Source organism: Nerophis lumbriciformis, linkage group LG11, assembly GCF_033978685.3.
Source record: "Nerophis lumbriciformis linkage group LG11, RoL_Nlum_v2.1, whole genome shotgun sequence".
NCBI lineage: Eukaryota > Metazoa > Chordata > Actinopteri > Syngnathiformes > Syngnathidae > Nerophis > Nerophis lumbriciformis.
In genome coordinates this window covers 47,548,223-47,570,014 of record NC_084558.2, presented here as the reverse complement: position 1 = coordinate 47,570,014, position 21,792 = coordinate 47,548,223, and the positions used below count along the sequence as shown (strand labels likewise).

At 39.5% G+C, this 21,792-nt stretch overlaps 1 protein-coding gene across 1 annotated transcript in view; it reads left to right on the top strand.

The window, feature by feature from the left end:
• Nucleotides 1–1,389: 1,389 nt before the first annotated feature.
• nsmfa (NMDA receptor synaptonuclear signaling and neuronal migration factor a) overlaps nucleotides 1,390–21,792 on the top strand; it is a 67,263-nt gene continuing 46,860 nt past the window's right edge. Inside the window, 4 exon segments of the mRNA XM_072914156.1 lie at nucleotides 1,390–1,513; nucleotides 11,514–11,575; nucleotides 11,738–12,535; nucleotides 19,537–19,609. Coding sequence (XP_072770257.1) covers nucleotides 1,443–1,513; nucleotides 11,514–11,575; nucleotides 11,738–12,535; nucleotides 19,537–19,609 — 1,004 coding nt within the window. The 5' untranslated portion in view covers nucleotides 1,390–1,442.

Sequence of the window (21,792 nt, the reverse complement as noted above, 5' to 3'; positions counted from 1 at the left end):
CTATTTGGTTTTTGGACTCTTTTTGGTTCCTGTTTTCACTCCATTGTTTTGTCACCATAGCAACCGTTAGTTTCACCTGTTGCACATTTGGACTCACGCACCTGTCATTAATCATGTCTGTATTATTTAAGCTTGTAGTTGCCAGGCAGTCGGCCCGGCGACATTACTTCTGTTCGCTCGGCTCCATGCCATAGTCATACTGTCTTGGTTCATGCTCCTCGTTTTTCTTGCCACGTGAGTTTTTGTGCATTCGTGTCGCAGAAAGTGTTTTTGTTTCATGTCCATAGTTTTGCCCAAATGCTAGTTTTGTTTCATAGCCAAGTCTGTTCTCCGCCTTGTGCACGCCTTTTGTTTGCACCTTTTTGTTAGTGTTAAAATAAATTATGTATTTGCCTTCACGCCACGTCCGCTCCAGCTTCTCTTGCATCCCGGGAAAAGAAACCCCTTAAAGTCCACGTCATGACAAGGCGGTATAGCTCGGTTGGTAGAGTGGCCGTGCCATCAACCTGAGGGTTGCAGGTTCGATCCCCGCTTCCGCCATCCTAGTCACTGCCGTTGTGTCCTTGGGCAAGACACTTTACCCACCTGCTCCCAGTGCCACCCACACTGGTTTAAATGTAACTTAGATATTGGGTTTTTCACTATGTAAAGCGCTTTGAGTCACTAGAGAAAAGCGCTATATAAATATAATTCACTTCACTTCACTTCACAAGCATAAGCTGCAAAAGTAGTTCCTCGGCTTTAGCTCTTATTATAACAACATGGCTAATACTTGGTTAATATTCGGGTGTATTGTTGGTGCTTTTTGGATGTTTTTATGGGGCACGATAGTGCACTCTTAATATCTGCATTGTTTGCCACCTCTTACTTGCCGTATTTTGTGATTTAGATTGCATAATAAAGGTGTACTCACATAATGATTGTGGGGCAACCTTTCAAAATAAAAGTGCAGTTCCTCTTTGAGGGTGAGTTGTCGGGTCCCCCCGCCCCTCCTCACTTCTTTTTCCACTTGCGTGACACGACGACGACGGCGACAAATTGCAGAGATTCCTGCAGGGACGCCACTCTCGCGCATCCGTCACGCCGCTTCCACGCCACCTCCCCTCCCCTCTCCGTGTGTGTGTGTGCTGATGATGACGATGATGATGGCGCGCTCCTCCTCCTCCTCCTCCTCCTCCTCTCTCTCCCTCGCGGCGTGTGCGCGTCAGTGAGAGACGCGGCAGCGAGACGTCCACGAGGACACCTGTGCACGTGCTTGCTGGATTTCCACGGGGTTTTTTTTTTTTTTTTTTCCCACCCTGTCGCAATCCATCCATCCACGGGAGGAGTGTGCGTGCGTGTGCGTGCGTGTGTGTGTGTGTGTTTTCACGGGTGGGTGGGTGGGTGGGAGTGGAGGGTGGTGGGGATGATCTCCTCTCTGTCTGCGTCGTGTCCGTGGCAGCATGGGAACCTCCGCGTCCAAAAGGAGGAATCTGAGACACGACGCGAGATCATCGGTGGCGGCAAAAGTTAGGTGAGTGGGTTTTTTGGTGTGTGTGCGTGTGTGTGTGTGTGTGTGTGTGTGTGTGTGGGTTAGCTCGGGTCCCGGTCCTGCGCGAGAGGCGCGTGTTGTGGTGTCCTGCGGTGCGCGCGCAGACACCGCAGGACGAGCTTTTTGAGACTCCAGTGGGTGTGTAATAGCGGGCTGGAAGACACACACACACACACACACACACACACACACACAACAAGCATGGCAGGACTGTGCGGTGGTCACCGGTCGTGTGGACAGGTCAAAGGTCACAGGGACGTCCTGTCGGCGATGGCGTTAGAGTCCCGTCAATGAATGACCTTGACTCTGACGTGTGTGACGTCACCTGCAGGAGTGTGTGTGTGTGTATGTGTGTGTGTGTGTGTGTGTTCTGGCAATGCTTCCTTAATGGGGACATGGCTCTGTTTACACAGTCACCTTTAGGGGACCTCTGACGGTATGGGGACAAAAAAAAAAAAAAAGCTCCCCCTGAAGGGAAACCTTTTTAAAATGATAGTCGGATCCATTCGCTCGCCACACTTCCTCTAAGACCGGGGGTCCAAACCGGAGAAAAGGAAAGCACGACGGGGGCCGTTTTGATATTTGTCTTTTTCCAAAAGCAATACTATTTATTTTTAAAAGTAAAAATGTTTAAAAAAAAAAAAAAAAAAAACATATTTCAAAGTGGAATATTTATATATATTTTATAATTGATATAAATGGATATTAAGAGGAGTTGTCTGTTGGTTCGGATTTTACATGACTAGGGAAGGTTGTTTGCGTTGGGTCATATAGGTAAATGCTGCACATGTCCACCTTTCAGAGCACGCTCGAAGGTCGTCCCCTGGCGCTGTCCGCTCCACGTCGACATCATGGCAGCATTACACTTGTCAGAGTGTTTAGCTGAGGGCCGCTTACCGAAAAAAGGAAAGCACGCGGGGGGCCGTTTTGATATTCGGCTTTTTCAAAACCAATACTATTTACTTTTTAAGTAAAAATGTTTAAAAAAAAACCTTATTGTGTTGGTACACCACACCTTTGTGTTGGTACACCACACCTTTGTGTTAGTACACCACACTTTTGTGTTGGTAAACCACACCTTTGTGTTGGTACACCACACCTTTGTGTTAGTACACCACACCTTTGTGTTAGTACACTACACTTTTGTGTTAGTGCACCACACCTTTGTCTTTGTACACCACACTTTTGTGTTGGTACACCACACCTTTGAATTGGTACACCACACCTTTGTGTTAGTACACCACACTTTTGTGTTAGTACACCACGTATTTGTGTTGGTACACCACACCTTTGTGTTAGAACACCACACTTTTATGTTGGTACACCACACCTTTGTGTTGGTACTTCACACTTTTGTGTTGGTACACCACACCTTTGTGTTACTACACCACACCTTTGTGTTGGTGCACCACACCTTTGTGATGGTACACCACACCTTTGTGTTACTACACCACACTTTTGTGGAAGCACACTACACATTTGTGTTAGTACACCACACTTTTGTGTTGGTACACCACACCTTTGTGTTACTACACCACACTTTTGTGTTAGCACACTACACATTTGTGTTAGTGCACCACACCTTTGTGTTGGTGCACCACACCTTTGTGTTGGTACACCACACCTTTGTGTTAGTACACCACACGTTTGTGTTAGTGCACCACACCTTTGTGTTGGTACACCACACCTTTTTGTTAGTATACTACACCTTGTGTTATTGCACCACACCCTTGTGTACACCCCACCTTTGTGTTACTACACCACACTTTTGTGTTAGTACATTACACCTTTGTGTTGGTACACCACACATTTGTGTTAGCACACCACACATTTGTGTTGGTACACCACACCTTTGTGTTGGTACACCACACCTTTGTGGTAGTACACCACACTTTTGTGGTAGTGCACCACACCTTTGTGTTGGTGCACCACACCTTTGTGTTGGTGCACCACACCTTTGTGATGGTACACCACACCTTTGTGTTACTACACCACACTTTTGTGGAAGCACACTACACATTTGTGTTAGTACACCACACTTTTGTGTTGGTACACCACACCTTTGTGTTACTACACCACACTCTTGTGTTAGCACACCACACATTTGTGTTGGTGCACCACACCTTTGTGTTGGTGCACCACACCTTTGTGTTGGTGCACCACACCTTTGTGATGGTACACCACACCTTTGTGTTACTACACCACACTTTTGTGGAAGCACACTACACATTTGTGTTAGTACACCACACTTTTGTGTTGGTACACCACACCTTTGTGTTACTACACCACACTTTTGTGTTAGCACACTACACATTTGTGTTAGTGCATCTCACCTTTGTGTTGGTGCACCACACCTTTGTGTTGGTGCACCACACCTTTGTGTTGGTGCACCACACCTTTGTGTTGGTACACCACACCTTTGTGTTAGTACACCACACATTTGTGATGGTACACCACACCTTTGTGTTACTACACCACACTTTTGTGTTGGTACACCACACCTTTGTGTTCGTACACTACCCTTTTGTGTTAGTGCACCACGCTTTTGTGTTGGTACACCACACCTTTGTATTACTACATACACACCCCAGAGTCAGATATGTTGTGACTTTACACATGCTAACAGTTAGCATAGTAAAGTTAGCATGTTGTCTTTTTGGCTGATTTTGCAGGTATACACCTCAGAGTCAAATATTTTGTCACTTTACACATGCTAACTGTTAGCATGGTAAAGTTAGCATGCTGTCTTTTCAGCTAATTCTGCAGCTACTCTAAACGCCTCACAGCCAAACATTTTGTTGCTTTGCGCATGTTAGCATGCTAACTGTTTTAGCCCATTTAGCTTGTGTACACCCAGCAGTCACATGTTTTGTCACTTGGTGCTGTCTGGATAGCGTGCTAACCGTTAGCATTTCGGATAATGGTTATTTCTTATGGGAAAATTGATTAATTTTTTTTAACGAATGAGGCAAATGTTAGAGATGTTGAAGTGTGATGATAATCTCCCGACCTGTTTCATTTATAAATTCATAAAATCCTAAAATCAGTGTTAGCTGGTAGGAGACGCTAGACCCCCCCTTGGACCGTGTTTTTGGGGGGACAGATGAAAGACGAGACAATGCCTTGCCAAGACCAAGACCACTTGGCAAGGCAGCGTGTTCAAAGGAGCGTCTTCATGTTTATGGAAAGGTGGCCGCTCATGTTCGCCTCCGGCCTCTCATGGCCGACACAATGAGGCTTCAACGGAGGGAGGCAGAGACGGTAGGAGCGTGCAAAAGATGAAAAGGATGCAAATGAAGTATTGTATCCAACACGGTGGACGTGCAGGTGCTGGTCTTTGGTCTTCGGTCTGTGGAGTCCGCTTCACATCGACGTTGTCTTGTTTAGACCGTAAACGTCTCAGCGGACTTTTATCATTTTATCACTTCCTGCGGTTAATCACACTCACTCCAGCACCCTCCGCCCCAAAAGGGACAAACGGTAGAAAATGGATGGATGGATGGACAACAATAACCATGAGAATGAAAACATAACCACACAAATCATAAATCTACATGGCCACGTTTTACCTTCGCGGATCGTACATTTCTCAATTGTTATATATGCTTTTAATTTGGAGGTATGTGACTTCCTGCATCTGCAAAAGCAGGGCAAATAGTCTGCCTAGCAACAAGTGTGCATCGTGTGCCTATTGGCTAACACTTGAATACTTTTTAATTGGTAAATGGTCACATCATTTTTAATAGGTTAAATTGTTTGTATTGGATTAATACTTTTTAATTGGTTCATCTTTTAATACTTTATATTAGATTTGTGGTTTATTAGTTTGTATTAGGTTAACAGTTAAATTGTTAATTATAGATTCATAATTTAACTGTTTATATTAGGTTGATCATTTACAGTTTATAATAGTTTAACAATTAAATCGTTTATTATAGATTCATAATTTAACTGTTTATATGAGGTTCATAATTTATATTTTTTAATAGTTTAACAGTTAAATTGTTTATATTAATTTCATAATTTAATAGTTTATAATAGCTTCCCAGTAAAACAATTATATTAAGTTAACACTTGAATAGTTTTTAATAACACATGTGATGCTGTAAATACACAAGGCATGATGAGGAGGATTTTAATGATGATGAAGATGAGGAAGTGGATGATGATGAAGATCAAGATGATGAAGATCATAATGATGAAGATATGGTTGTGGGTGGTGATGATGTGGATGATGAAGATGAGGATGTGGATGATAATAATGAAGATGGACATGATGAAATTAGGATGTGGATGATGATGATGATGATGATGAAGATGAAGACGTGGACGAGGATGAAAATAATGATGAAGAAGATGAAGAAGGTGATGGTGGTGAAGATGATGAAGATAAGGATGTGGATGATGGTGATGATGAACATGTGAATGTGGTTGATGATGATGATGACGATGAGGAGGAGGATGTGGATGATGAAGATGAGGATGTGGATGATAATGAAGATGTGGATGATGATGAGGATGATGATGATAAGGATGATAATGATGATAATGAGGATGTGGATGATGAAGATGAATATAAAGATGATGTGGATGAGGTTAATGATGATGATGGTGAAGACGATGATGAATGGATAAGTATGATGATGATGATGATAATGAAGATGTAGATGAAGATGTGTAGGATGATGAAAATTATAATACAGTTGATGAAGAAGATGAAGATGTGGATGAAGATGGAGATATGGATGATGATGAAGATGGAGATGCTGCTGCTGCTGATGATGATGTGGATGATGATAATGATGAAGATGTGGATGATGATAATGAAGATAAAGATGAAGATGTGTAGGATGATGATAATAATGATGATGTGGATGATGACGAAGATAACGATGAAGATGAGGATGATGCTGATGATGAAGATAAAGATGAGGATGATGATGATGAAGATGTGGATGATGATGATGAAGCTACAAATGTGAATGATGATAATGATGATGTGGATGACGATGATGATGATGATGATGATGTGGATGATGATGCTGATGAAGATGTGGATGATGATGATGATGTGGATGATGATGATGAAGATGCAAATGTGGATGATTATAATGATGATGTGGATAATGATGATGATGATGTGGATGATGATGATAAAGATGAAGATGTGGATGATGATAATGAAGATTAAGATGAAGATGTGTAGGATGATGATAATAATGATGATGTGGATGATGACGATGAAGATAACGATGAAGATGAGGATGATGCTGATGATGAAGATAAACATGAGGATGATGATGAAGATGTGGATGATGATGATGAAGATACAAATGTGAATGATGATAATGATAATGTGGATGATGATGATGATGATGATATGGATGATGATGATGTGGATGATGATGATGATGTGGATGATGATGCTGATGAAGATGTGGATGATGATGATGAAGATGTGGATGATGATGATGATGATGTGGATGATGATGATGATGATGAAGATGCAAATGTGGATGATGATAATGATGATGTGGATGATGATGATGTGGATGATGTGGATGATGATGATGATAATGATGTGGATGATGATGATGATGATGTGGATGATGATGATGATGATGATGATGTGGCTGATGATGATGAAGCTACAAATGTGAATGATGATAATGATGATGTGGATGATGATGATGATGATGATGATGTGGATGATGATGATGAAGCTACAAATGTGAATGATGATAATGATGATGTGGATGATGATGATGTGGATGATGATGATGATGATGTGGATGATGATGATGATGTGGATGATGATGAAGATGCAAATGTGGATGATGATAATGATGATGTGGATGATGATGATGATGATGATGTGGATGATGATGATGAAGCTACAAATGTGAATGATGATAATGATGATGTGGATGATGATGATGTGGATGATGATACTGATGAAGATGTGGATGATGATGATGATGATGTGGATGATGATGATGATGTGGATGATGATGATGAAGATGCAAATGTGGATGATGATGATGTGGATGATGATAATGATGATTTGGATGTTGATGATAAAGATGAAGATGTGGATAATGATAATGAAGATAAAGATGAAGATGTGTAGGATGATGATAATAATGATGATGTGGATGATGACGATGAAGATAACGATAAAGATGAGAATGATGCTGATGATGAAGATAAAGATGAGGATGATGATGAAGATGTGGATGATGATGATAAAGATACAAATGTGAATGATTATAATGATGATGTGGATGATGATGATGATGATGATGTGGATGATGATGATGATGTGGATGATGATGATGTGGATGATGATGATGATGATGATGATGTGGATGATGCTGCTGCTGATGAAGATGTGGATGATGATGTGGATGATGATGATGATGTGGATGATGATGATGAAGATGCAAATGTGGATGATGATGATGATGATGATGATAATGATGATGTGGATGATGATGATGAGGATGAGGATGAAGAAGGTGTGTGTGGATGTGGTCATTGTCATCTCAGGCATTCAATGGATGACAACTGGACTGTTTGGTTTGTCTTAGAAGACGTTTCACTTCTCATCTCATCAATGATGAAGACGATGAAGATGAAGATGATGATGAGAGTGTTAGGCTGCCATTGTTTGCTAACAAGCAGCTGTTGAATCATCAAACATGAGCGTGTGAAACACCTGCTGATTATGATGATGATTATCATGATGAATTATGTATTTATCACCTCAAGTAGACGTGTGTGTGTGTGTGTGTGTGTGTGTGTGTGTGTGTGTGTGTGTGTGTGTGTGTGTGTGTGTGTGTGTGTGTGTGTGTGTGTGTGTGTGTGTGTGTGTGTGTGTGTGTTGTCTCCTCACAAGGTCACCTCAGCACATTTCCTCACTCAGATGTGCAGCGACCCTCTCCTGCTGACATGTTAGAACCATATGAACCATCTCCAGAACCATCTCCAGTCTTTAGAACCTTAGGGAGCGGTCTCCTGCTGACATGTTAGAACCATATGAACCATCTCCAGTCTTTAGAACCTTAGGGAGCGGTCTCCTGCTGACATGTGAGAACCATATGAACCATCTCCTGTCTTTAGAACCTTAGGGAGCGTTCTCCTGCTGACATGTTAGAACCATATGAACCATCTCCAGTCTTTAGAACCTTAGGGAGCGTTCTCCTGCTGACATGTTAGAACCATATGAACCATCTCCAGTCTTTAGAACCTCAGAGCGGTCTCTTGCTGACATGTTAGAACCATATGAACCATCTCCAGTCTTTAGAACATTAGGGAGTGGTCTCCTGCTGACATGTTAGAACCATATGAACCATCTCCAGTCTTTAGAACATTAGGGAGTGGTCTCCTGCTGACATGTTAGAACCATATGAACCATCTCCAGTCTTTAGAACCTTAGGGAGTGGTCTCCTGCTGACATGTTAGAACCATATGAACCATCTCCAGTCTTTAGAACCTTAGGGAGTGGTCTCCTGCTGACATGTTAGAACCATATGAACCATCTCCAGTCTTTAGAACCTTAGGGAGCGGTCTCCTGCTGACATGTGAGAACCATATGAACCATCTCAAGTCTTTAGAACCTTAGGGAGTGGTCTCCTGCTGACATGTTCATACCACATGAACCATCTCCTGTCTTTAGAACCTTAGGGAGCGTTCTCCTGCTGACATGTTAGAACCATATGAACCATCTCCAGTCTTTAGAACCTTAGGGAGCGTTCTCCTGCTGACATGTTAGAACCATATGAACCATCTCCAGTCTTTAGAACCTCAGAGCGGTCTCTTGCTGACATGTTAGAACCATATGAACCATCTCCAGTCTTTAGAACATTAGGGAGTGGTCTCCTGCTGACATGTTAGAACCATATGAACCATCTCCAGTCTTTAGAACATTAGGGAGTGGTCTCCTGCTGACATGTTAGAACCATATGAACCATCTCCAGTCTTTAGAACCTTAGGGAGTGGTCTCCTGCTGACATGTTAGAACCATATGAACCATCTCCAGTCTTTAGAACCTTAGGGAGTGGTCTCCTGCTGACATGTTGGAACCATATGAACCATCTCAAGTCTTTAGAACCTTAGGGAGCGGTCTCCTGCTGACATGTTCATACCATATGAACCATCTCGAGTCTTTAGAACCTTAGGGAGTGGTCTCCTGCTGACATGTTGGAACCATATGAACTATCTCAAGTCTTTAGAACCTTAGGGAGCGGTCTCCTGCTGACATGTTCATACCATATGAACCATCTCGAGTCTTTAGAACCTTAGGGAGTGGTCTCCTGCTGACATGTTAGAACCATATGAACCATCTCAAGTCTTTAGAACCTTAGGGAGCGGTCTCCTGCTGACATGTTAGAACCATATGAACCATCTCCAGTATTTAGAACCTTAGGGAGCGGTCTCCTGCTGACATGTTCATACCATATGAACCATCTCGAGTCTTTAGAACCTTAGGGAGCGGTCTCCTGCTGACATGTTAGAACCATATGAACCATCTCCAGTCTTTAGAACATTAGGGAGTGGTCTCCTGCTGACATGTTAGAACCATATGAACCATCTCCAGTCTTTAGAACCTTAGGGAGTGGTCTCCTGCTGACATGTTAGAACCATATGAACCATCTCCAGTCTTTAGAACCTTAGGGAGCGGTCTCCTGCTGACATGTTAGAACCATATGAACCATCTCCAGTCTTTAGAACCTTAGGGAGCGGTCTCCTGCTGACATGTTCATACCATATGAACCATCTCCAGTCTTTAGAACCTTAGGGAGCGGTCTCCTGCTGACATGTTAGAACCATATGAACCATCTCGAGTCTTTAGAACCTTAGGGAGCGGTCTCCTGCTGACATGTTAGAACCATATGAACCATCTCTAGTCTTTAGAACATTAGGGAGCGTTCTCCTGCTGACATGTTAGAACCATATAAACCATCTCCAGCTCTGAGAACCTCAGAGAGCGGTCTCCTGCTGACATGTTAGAACCATATAAACCATCTCCAGCTCTGAGAACCTCAGGGAGCGGTCTCCTGCTGACATGTTAGAATTATATGAACCATCTCGAATCTTTAGAACTTTAGGGAGCGGTCTCCTGCTGACATGTTAGAACCAAATGAACCATCTCCAGCTCTGAGAACATCAGGGAGTGGTCTCCTGCTGACATGTTAGAACCATATGAACCATGTTGAGTATTTAGAACCTCAGGGAGTGGTCTCCTGCTGACATGTTAGAACCATATGAACCATGTTGAGTATTTAGAACCTCAGGGAGCGGTCTCCTGCTGACATGTTAGAACCATATGAGCCATCATTTGCACGCTCCTACCCTCTCTATACTTGCATCTTTTGCACCATGACTAGGGAAGGTTGTTTGGATTGTGTCATGTAAGTAAATGCTGTGCTATTCTTCGAAAGTGCTTTAAATGGTTATTGATCTGATTTACTTTCATTGCCCACAAGATAGCATCAAATAAGTTTAGCAAAAAAGCACATTCATTATTTCGGGCCTGGAGGAATTTTGACCTCATTCCTGCGAGAATCCTGTGTGGGACTGAAGCTTTAAGGAGTTTGGGTTGGTAGGTCTATCCAGGACTAGCTGCTCTTTCTATTTCGGACTTATCAGGTCTTCATGTCGAGGAAAGGCCTTTTTTAAGTGACGGATGCGGCAGAAAGTAATCCAGACCCAATGTGTGTTGTCACCTTTTGGGAGATATGTTGTCTTGCAGCCGTCACCACTTTGAAATGTAGTCCACCGGCGTCCTCCGCGCTCTCGGTGTGAGGCCGCCTGAAGTGCGCTGATAAAACCTGCGTCTTAATCTGCAAAGAAGCCAATTAATGCTTTCGAGGTCCTCGCTTTCTCCGGCGCCTCCGCCCCTTCCTACGCTTCCTGCAAAGTAATGGCTTTATATACGTGTGTGTGTGTGTGTGCGCTCTGTGTGTGTGTGTGTCCACAGAGCAGCACGAGCATTCGGAGAGTACCTGTCCCACACACAGCCTGACAACCGAAACGGATCAGGTCAGCGTCTTCTCCGCCCTTGTCTCCGTCCTTGTCTCCGCCCGCCGTTAGACCCGCAAGGCTGACTTCTGTGGACGCTCTTAGTGCTTTGTCATCCTCCACGCTGTCGTTCCCAGACGTTCGTCCTCAGTGATTGTTCGCCCTCTCTTGTCCAAATTCCAGCTCATCTGCTGTGCGAGACCTTGGCGGGCGCTGATCCAGAGTCGCCAACCGGGCCCGGCAGCAGCAGCAACAACAACCACATTGAGCTGGACTTGGCTAAGGACTCAGAGGCCCCTTTCGATCTGCACCGGCCGCACTCCGTCTCCAACAAGCCGGTGCGTCTCTGTCTGGAGCGGAGCTTTTCGGCGGAGGAGGACGAGCAGAAGGCAGTGGAGTGCGCCCTGCAGCCGGCCCGTGTCTACACCATCACCACCCGACACGGCATGCTGATGAGCGGCGGGCGGGGCAGCAAGGAGAGCCTAGAACTGGACGTCCTCAAGGAGAGGACAGGGAGCGGGGGAATCAAGGGGGGCCACGCTACCTCGATCCAGCCCTCCACCTCCCCGTCCTCCTCCTCCTCGTCCCCCACCCAGCTTGCCGCAGGCAGGCGCGGGGCAGGCCACCACCACCACGGCGGCAACCATCACCACCACCACCCCGGCCCGAGCGGCGCAGGGGCCTGCGGGGCAAGCGGGAGCAGCAACCAGCACTCCCACCACACGGTCTCTCACCACCACCACCACCTGGCCCAGCCGCCGCTGCAGACCTCCGTCAGCGCCCACAACATCCGCAGCTGGGGGGACAACAGCGCGAAAGGGGAGGCGGAGTGCAGCGGGCTGGCCTGCGACTCCTGCAGCGCCGTCCCCTCGCGGAGCCAAGGGTCTCTGGACCTGGAGAGCGCCACCCGAGAGCCAGGCAAGCAGCACCGACGCCTAGAGAGGATGTGGAGTGTGGACCGGGTGACTGGGCTGGAGAGAGGTGAGGGGGGGTTGGGGGCGGGGACACACAGGCGAGGCACTACAATGATGTTGAAAATTATTGGGAATAGTCGAGCATGGACGCCAAACTTGAGGAGAAATAGGTTTCGGAAAAAAGAAAACAACCAAAGAGTGATTTTGAAATAAGGCTAACACACTGAAGACACAACCAAACGTCTTTATCATAATCATACCCGACTAACAACGGCTGAAACATTCTAAGCAGAAAATAACAGAAGCACTTAAAACGTCACTAATCCTTAAAATGACTAATTCATAGTCATATCGCTAACAGCAAGCTAATGTTATAATGCTAACATCTATCTATCCATTCATTTTCTACCGCTTGTCCCTTTCGGGGTCGCTGGGGGTGCTGGAGCCGATCTCAGCTTCATTCGGGCGGAAGGCGGGGTACACCCTGGACAGGTCGCCACCTCATCGCAGATAATGCTAACATTAACGGCTAAATAAAACTTACATAAGCACTCTAAACACTTTTGACTGTACATTCGAAGTCCATAAATTAGCTAACGAGCTACAACATTGCTAACATTCTGCTACCTAAATATTGTATGTATGAGCTAACAGAAAGCTAATGCTAACACAATAATTTTAACTACAACATTCTTAACATGAAACTTTACTGTACTAGCATAAGAATAACAGGTTCATTTTAAAAATGCAAGCGTAAACTATTAGATAGTTGACCAACAAAGGCTACAACTTACTAATATTTTGCTAACTTAGCCTAAACATTGTATGTGTGGGCTAACAGAAAGCTAATGCTAACACAGTAACATTAAACTTTTGCTATGCTAGCATAAAAATAGCAGGTTCAGTCTGAAAAAATGTTAAAGTAAGTGTAAACTATTCGATAGTTATTTAACAAAGGCTCCAACATTACAAATATTTAGCTAACTTAGCCTAAATATTGTATGTATGAGCTAACTGAAAGCTAATGCTAACACAGTAATATTAACTACATTAAACTACTGCTATGCTAGTATAAAGATAGCAGGTTAATTCTGAAAAAATGTTAAAGTAAGTGTAAACTATTCGATATAATATTTAGCTAACTCAGCCTAAATATTATATGTATGAGCTAACAGAAAGCTAATGCTAACACAGTAATATTAACTACACGAAATTATTGTTATGCTAGCATAAAAATAACAGGTTCATTCTAAAAAAAATGTTAAAGTAAGTGTAAACTATTCGATATAATATTAGCTAACTTAGCCTAAATATTGTATGTATGAGCTAACAGAAAGCTAATGCTAAGACAGTAACATTAACTACATTAGACTATTGCTATGCTAGCATAAAAATAGGAGGTTCATTCTGAAACATTTTTAAAGCGTAAACTATTCGATAGTTATCTAACAAAGGCTCCAGCATTGCTAATATTTAGCTAACTTAGCCTAAATATTGTATGTATAAGCTAACGGAAAGCTAATGCTAACACAGAAGTATTACTACATTAAACTATTGCTATGCTAGCATAAAAATAGCAGGTTCATTCTGAAAAAATGTTAAAGTAAGTGTAAACTATTCGATAATTATCTACCAAAGGCTCCAACATTACTAATATTTAGCTAACTTAGCCTAAATATTGTATGTATGAGCTAACAGAAAACTAATGTTTACACAAAAACATTAACTACAGCATTGTTATCATGAAACGTTAATAAACCAACATAAAAATATCAGGTTCATTTTAAAAATACATTTGAATGCAAGTGTAAACTATTAGATAGTTAACCAACAAAGGCTACAACTTACTAATGTTTAGCTAACTTAGCCTAAACATTGTATATATGAGCTAACAGAAAGCTAATACTAACACAGTAATATTAACTACATTAAACTATTGCTATGCTCGCATAAAAATAACAGGTTCATTCTGAATTTTTTTTTTTAACTAAGTGTAAACTATTCCATAGTTATCTAACAAAGGCTCCAGCATTACTAATGTTTAGCTAACTTAGCCTAAATATTGTATGTATGAGCTAACAGAAAGCTAATGCTAACACACTAATATTAACTAATTATTGTTATGCTAGAATAAAAATAACAGGTTCATTCTAAAAAAAAAAGTTAAAGTAAGTGTAAACTATTCGATATAATATTAGCTAACTTAGCCTAAATATTGTATGTATGAGCTAACAGAAAGCTAATGCTAACACAGTAATATTAACTACATGAAACTATTGTTATGCTAGCATAAGAATAACAGGTTCATTCTAAAAAAAATGTTAAAGTAAGTGTAAACTATTCGATATAATGTTAGCTAACTTAGCCTAAATATTGTATGTATGAGCTAACAGAAAGCTAATGCTAACACAGTAACATTGACTACATTAAACTATTGCTATGCTAGCATAAAAATAACAGGTTCATTCTGAAATTTTTTAAAGTAAGTGTAAACTATTCGCTAGTTATCTAACAAAGGCTTAAGCATTACTAATATTAAGCTAACTTAGCCTAAATATTGTATGTATGAGCTAACAGAAAGCTAATGCTAACACAATAACATTAACTACAGCATTGTTAAGATGAAACTTTACTGTACTAGCATAAAAATAACAAGTTGATTTTAAAAATAAACTTGAATGCAAGCGTAAACTATTAGATAGTTAACCAACAAAGGCTACAACTTACTAATGTTTAGCTAACTTAGCCTAAACATTGTATATATGAGCTAACAGAAAGCTAATACTAACACAGTAATATTAACTACATTAAACTATTGCTATGCTCGCATAAAAATAACAGGTTCATTCTGAATTTTTTTTTTTTTAACTAAGTGTAAACTATTCCATAGTTATCTAACAAAGGCTCCAGCATTACTAATGTTTAGCTAACTTAGCCTAAATATTGTATGTATGAGCTAACAGAAAGCTAATGCTAACACACTAATATTAACTAATTATTGTTATGCTAGAATAAAAATAACAGGTTCATTCTAAAAAAAAAGTTAAAGTAAGTGTAAACTATTCGATATAATATTAGCTAACTTAGCCTAAATATTGTATGTATGAGCTAACAGAAAGCTAATGCTAACACAGTAACATTGACTACATTAAACTATTGCTATGCTAGCATAAAAATAACAGGTTCATTCTGAAATTTTTTAAAGTAAGTGTAAACTATTCGCTAGTTATCTAACAAAGGCTTAAGCATTACTAATATTAAGCTAACTTAGCCTAAATATTGTATGTATGAGCTAACAGAAAGCTATTGCTAACACAATAACATTAACTACAGCATTGTTAAGATGAAACTTTACTGTACTAGCATAAAAATAACAAGTTAATTTTAAAAATAAACTTGAATGCAAGCGTAAACTATTAGATAGTTAACCAACAAAGGCTACAACTTACTAATGTTTAGCTAACTTAACCTAAACATTGCATGTATGAGCTAACAGAAAGCTAGTGCTAACACAATAACATTGACTTCAGCATTATTGACATGAAACTATTACTATGCTATCATAAAAATAACAGGTTCATTCTGAATTTTTTTTTTATAGTAAGTGTAAACTATTCGATAGTTATCTAACAAAGGCTCCAGCATTACTAATGTTTAGCTAACTTAGCCTAAATATTGTATGAATGAGCTAACAAAAAGCTAATGCTAACACAGTAATTTTAACTACATTAAACTACTGCTATGCTAGCATAAAGATAGCAGGTTGATTCTGAAAAAATGTTAAAGTAAGTGTAAACTATTCAATATAATATTTAGCTAACTTAGCCTAAATATTATATGTATGAGCTAACAGAAAGCTAATGCTAACACAGTAATATTAAGTACTCGAAATTATTGTTATGCTAGAATAAAAATAACAGATTCATTCTAAAAAAAAATTTAAAGTAAGTGTAAACTATTCGATATAATATTAGCTAACTTAACCTAAATGTTGTATGTATGAGCTAACAGAAAGCTAATACTAACACAGCAATATTAACTACATTAAACTATTGCTATGCTAGCATAAAGATAGCAGGTTCATTCTGAATTTTTTTTAAAGTAAGTGTAAACTATTCGATAATTATCTAACAAAGGCTCCAACATTACAAATATTTTGCTAACTTAGCCTAAATATTGTATGTATGAGCTAACAGAAAGCTAATGCTAACACAGTAATATTAACTACACAAAACTATTGCTATGCTAGCATAAAAATAGGAGGTTCATTCTGAAACATTTTTAAAGCGTAAACTATTCGATAGTTATCTAACAAAGGCTCCAGCATTGCTAATATTTAGCTAACTTAGCTTAAATATTGTATGTATAAGCTAACGGAAAGCTAATACTAACACAGTAATATTAACTACATTAAACTATTGCTATGCTAGCATAAAGATAGCAGGTTCATTCTGAATTTTTTTTAAAGTAAGTGTAAACTATTCAATAGTTATCTAACAAAGGCTCCAACATTACAAATATATAGCTAACTTAGCCTAAATATTGTATGTATGAGCTAACAGAAAGCTAATACTAACACAGTAATATTAACTACATTAAACTATTGCTATGCTAGCATAAAAATAGCAAGTTCATTCTAAAAAAATGTTTAAAGTGTAAACTATTCGATAATTATCTAACAAAGGCTCCAACAGGCTACGTTATTTAGCTTACTTAGCCTAAGTATTGTATGTATGAGCTAACAGAAAGCTAATGCTAACACAGTAATATAAACTACATTAAACTATGGCTATGCTAGCATAAAAATAGCAGGTTCATTCTGAAAAAATGTTAAAGTAAGTGTAAACTATTCGTTATAATATTTAGCTAACTTAGCCTAAATATTGTATGAATGAGCTAACAGAAAGCTAATGCTAACGCAGTAATATTAACTACATTAAACTATTGCTATGCTAGCATAAAAATAGCACGTTCATTCTGAAAAAATGTTAAAGTGTAAACTATTCGATATAATATTTAGCTAACTTAGCCTAAATATTGTATGTATGAGCTAACAGAAAGCTAATGCTAACGCAGTAATATTAACTACATTAAACTATTGCTATGCTAGCATAAAAATAGCAGGTTCATTCTGAAAAAATGTTAAAGTGTAAACTATTCGATATAATATTTAGCTAACTTAGCCTAAGTATTGTATGTGTGAGCTAACAGAAAGCTAATGCTAACACAGTAATATAAACTACATTAAACTATGGCTATGCTAGCATAAAGATAGCAGGTTCATTCTGAAAAAATGTTAAAGTAAGTGTAAACTATTCAATATAATATTTAGCTAACTTAGCCTAAATATTATATGTATGAGCTAACAGAAAGCTAATGCTAACACAGTAATATTAAGTACACGAAATTATTGTTATGCTAGAATAAAAATAACAGATTCATTCTAAAAAAAATGTTAAAGTAAGTGTAAACTATTCGTTATAATATTTAGCTAACTTAGCCTAAATATTGTATGTGTGAGCTAACAGAAAGCTAATGCTAACGCAGTAATATTAACTACATTAAACTATTGCAATGCTAGCATAAAAATAGCAGGTTCATTCTGAAAAAATGTTAAAGTGTAAACTATTCGATATAATATTTAGCTAACTTAGCCTAAATATTGTATGTGTGAGCTAACAGAAAGCTAATGCTAACGCAGTAATATTAACTACATTAAACTATTGCAATGCTAGCATAAAAATAGCAGGTTCATTCTGAAAAAATGTTAAAGTGTAAACTATTCGATATAATATTTAGCTAACTTAGCCTAAATATTGTATGTATGAGCTAACAGAAAGCTAATGCTAACACAGTAATATAAACTACATTAAACTATGGCTATGCTAGCATAAAAATAGCAGGTTCATTCTGAAAAAATGTTAAAGTAAGTGTAAACTATTCGTTATAATATTTAGCTAACTTAGCCTAAATATTGTATGTGTGAGCTAACAGAAAGCTAATGCTAACAGAGTAATATTAACTACATTAAACTATTGCTATGCTAGCATAAAAATAGCACGTTCATTCTGAAAAAATGTTAAAGTGTAAACTATTCGATATAATATTTAGCTAACTTAGCCTAAATATTGTATGTATGAGCTAACAGAAAGCTAATGCTAACGCAGTAATATTAACTACATTAAACTATTGCTATGCTAGCATAAAAATAGCAGGTTCATTCTGAAAAAATGTTAAAGTGTAAACTATTCGATATAATACTTAGCTAACTTAGCCTAAATATTGTATGTATGAACTAATTGAAAGCTAATGCTAACGCAGTAATATTAACTACATTAAACTATTGCTATGCTAGCATAAAAATAGCACGTTCATTCTGAAAAAATGTTAAAGTGTAAACTATTCGTTATAATATTTAGCTAACTTAGCCTAAATATTGTATGTATGAGCTAACAGAAAGCTAATGCTAACACGATATTACCTATAGCATTATTAACATGAAACTATTACCACACAAGCATAAAACTAACTGGTTCATTGTAAACAAAATAAATTAAGTAAGCAGAAACTATTAGATCATTTTCATATTTAGCTAGCTTAGGCTAAATATTACATGTGTGAGCTAACAAAGCTAATGCTAACACAACGATATCATTCGAAAACTATTCACTGAAACAATATTTAATAAGTTAGCAGGAAGCTAACATAAGATGACTATTGCTATAGCGCGTTATAAACAGATGCTAGCTGTATGTAAATTAAGTATATGGTAGTAAAAAAAAAATGTTTTGAATTGAACTTGCAATTGATTGAATGTTTCATCCCCAAGTTTGGTTGCGTTGGTGTTGGATGTATTTCTATTTCTCCACTTTTTTCTAATCCTATTTAATGTTTCCCACGTACTTCTTGCTGTGCGTCGTCCCCGCCTCTCCCTCTCTCCATTTGTGGGGTGTCGGACTGTGAAGTGCCGGTGCTGCTTTTTTTTTTTTTTTGGTGCTTTTCCACATTTCAAAAACTACGACCTTTGACCCCGACGACCTCTCAAGTGTTTCCCCTCAATGTTTGCAGACGACGCCAACTGGTTCCCCAAGGAAAACATGTTCAGCTTCCAGACGGCGACGACCACCATGCAGGCGTGAGTGTTTGCATATTAGTGAGCGCATGCATTATGCACGATGTCATCGTTACGAATCAGAGTGCAGCAATGGACTGCACCGCACTGCATTATTAACGCTGTGTATTAGGTGGCTGCTTTCATGTTTGGGGTCAACTTCAAAGCAATCCATCACAGGAAATCGAATTATTTTTTGATCCATTTGGAATGTTCAACTCGTGATGCATTCAAGGACCATATTTTTTAAATCTGTTCATTCTTCATCTTTAATTATGATTTTTCTTCTTCTCTTCTTGGACGCTGACTCATCCCGGCAAAAAAACAACGCAGGATATCGTGAGTATTTTTAAACTACTTTTATTTTTGCTTGATTTGTGCTAACAGCAGGATGCAATCTGCAAAATGACTTAATATGTTAAAACTAACAATGCAATTATTACACACGTTAAGTGTAGTTCCAAATATTGCACTTTATCAATTGTAGTAATATTACAATATTTGTGTGTGAATACCAAATAATATACATCAGAGGTGTCAAAGTCGTTTTCACTGAGGGCCACATGGCAGTTATGTTTGGCCCCATAGGGCCGCTTCTAACAGTGAATACTAGTATTACACCATTTTTTAAATTCATTTTATTAGTACATTTTTTTTTAAACTAAAACGTAAAAAAAAAAATATGGTAAGTTGCAATAATTTCAGTTAAAAATGTAGTGTACAAACCCCGTTTCCATATGAGTTGGGAAATTGTGTTAGATGTCAATATAAACGGAATACAATGATTTGCAAATCATTTTCAACCCATATTCAATTGAATATGCTACAAAGACAACATATTTGTTGTCTTTGTTTTTTGCAAATAATCATTAACTTTAGAATTTGATGCCAGCAACACGTGACAAAGAAGTTGGGAAAGGTGGCAATAAATACTGATAAAGTTGAGGAATGCTCATCAAACACTTATTTGGAACATCCCACGGGTGAACAGGCAAATTGGGAACAGGTGGGTGCCATGATTGGGTATACAAGTAGATTCCATGAAATGCTCAGTCATTCACAAACAAGGATGGGGCGAGGGTCACCACTTTGTCAACAAATGCGCGAGCAAATTGTTGAACAGTTTAAGAAAAACGTTTCTCAACCAGCTATTGCAAGGAATTTAGGGATTTCACCATCTACGGTCCGTAATATCATCAAAGGGTTCAGAGAATCTGGAGAAATCACTGCACGTAAGCAGCTAAGCCCGTGACCTTCGATCCCTCAGGCTGTACTGCATCAAAAACCGACATCGGTGTGTAAAGGATATCACCACATGGGCTCAGGAACACTTCAGAAACCCACTGTCAGTAACTACAGTTGGTCGTAACATCTGTAAGTGCAAGTTAAAACTCTCCTATGCAAAGCGAAAACTGTTTGTCAACAACACCCAGAAACGCCCACGGCTTCGCTGGGCCTGAGCTCATCTAAGATGGACTGATACAAAGTGGAAAAGTGTTCTGTGGTCTGACGAGTCCACATTTCAAATTGTTTTTGGAAACTGTGGACGTCGTGTCCTCCGGACCAAAGAGGAAAAGAACCATCCGGATTGTTATAGGCGGAAAGTGTAAAAGCCAGCATGTGTGATGGTATGGGGGTGTATTAGTGCCCAAGACATGGGTAACTTACACATCTGTGAAGGCACCATTAATGCTGAAAGGTACATACAGGTTTTGGAGCAACATATGTTGCCATCCAAGCAACGTTGCCATGGACGCCCCTGCTTATTTCAGCAAGACACGTGTTACATCAACGTGGCTTCATAGTAAAAGAGTGCGGGTACTATACTGGCCTGCCTGTAGTCCAGACCTGTCTCCCGTTGAAAATGTGTGGCGCATTATGAAGCCTAAAATAGCACAACGGAGACCCCCGGACTGTTGAACAACTTAAGCTGTACATCAAGCAAGAATGGGAAAGAATTCCACCTGAGAAGCTTAAAAAATGTGTCTCCTCAGTTCCCAAACGGTAACTGAGTGTTGTTAAAAGGAAAGGCCATGTAACACAGTGGTGAACATGCCCTTTCCCAACTACTTTGGCACGTGTTGCAGCCATGAAATTATAAGTTAATTATTATTTGCAAAAAAGTTTATGAGTTTGAACATCAAATATGTTGTCTTTGTAGCATATTCAACTGAAATGGGTTGAAAAGGATTTGCAAATCATTGTATTCCGTT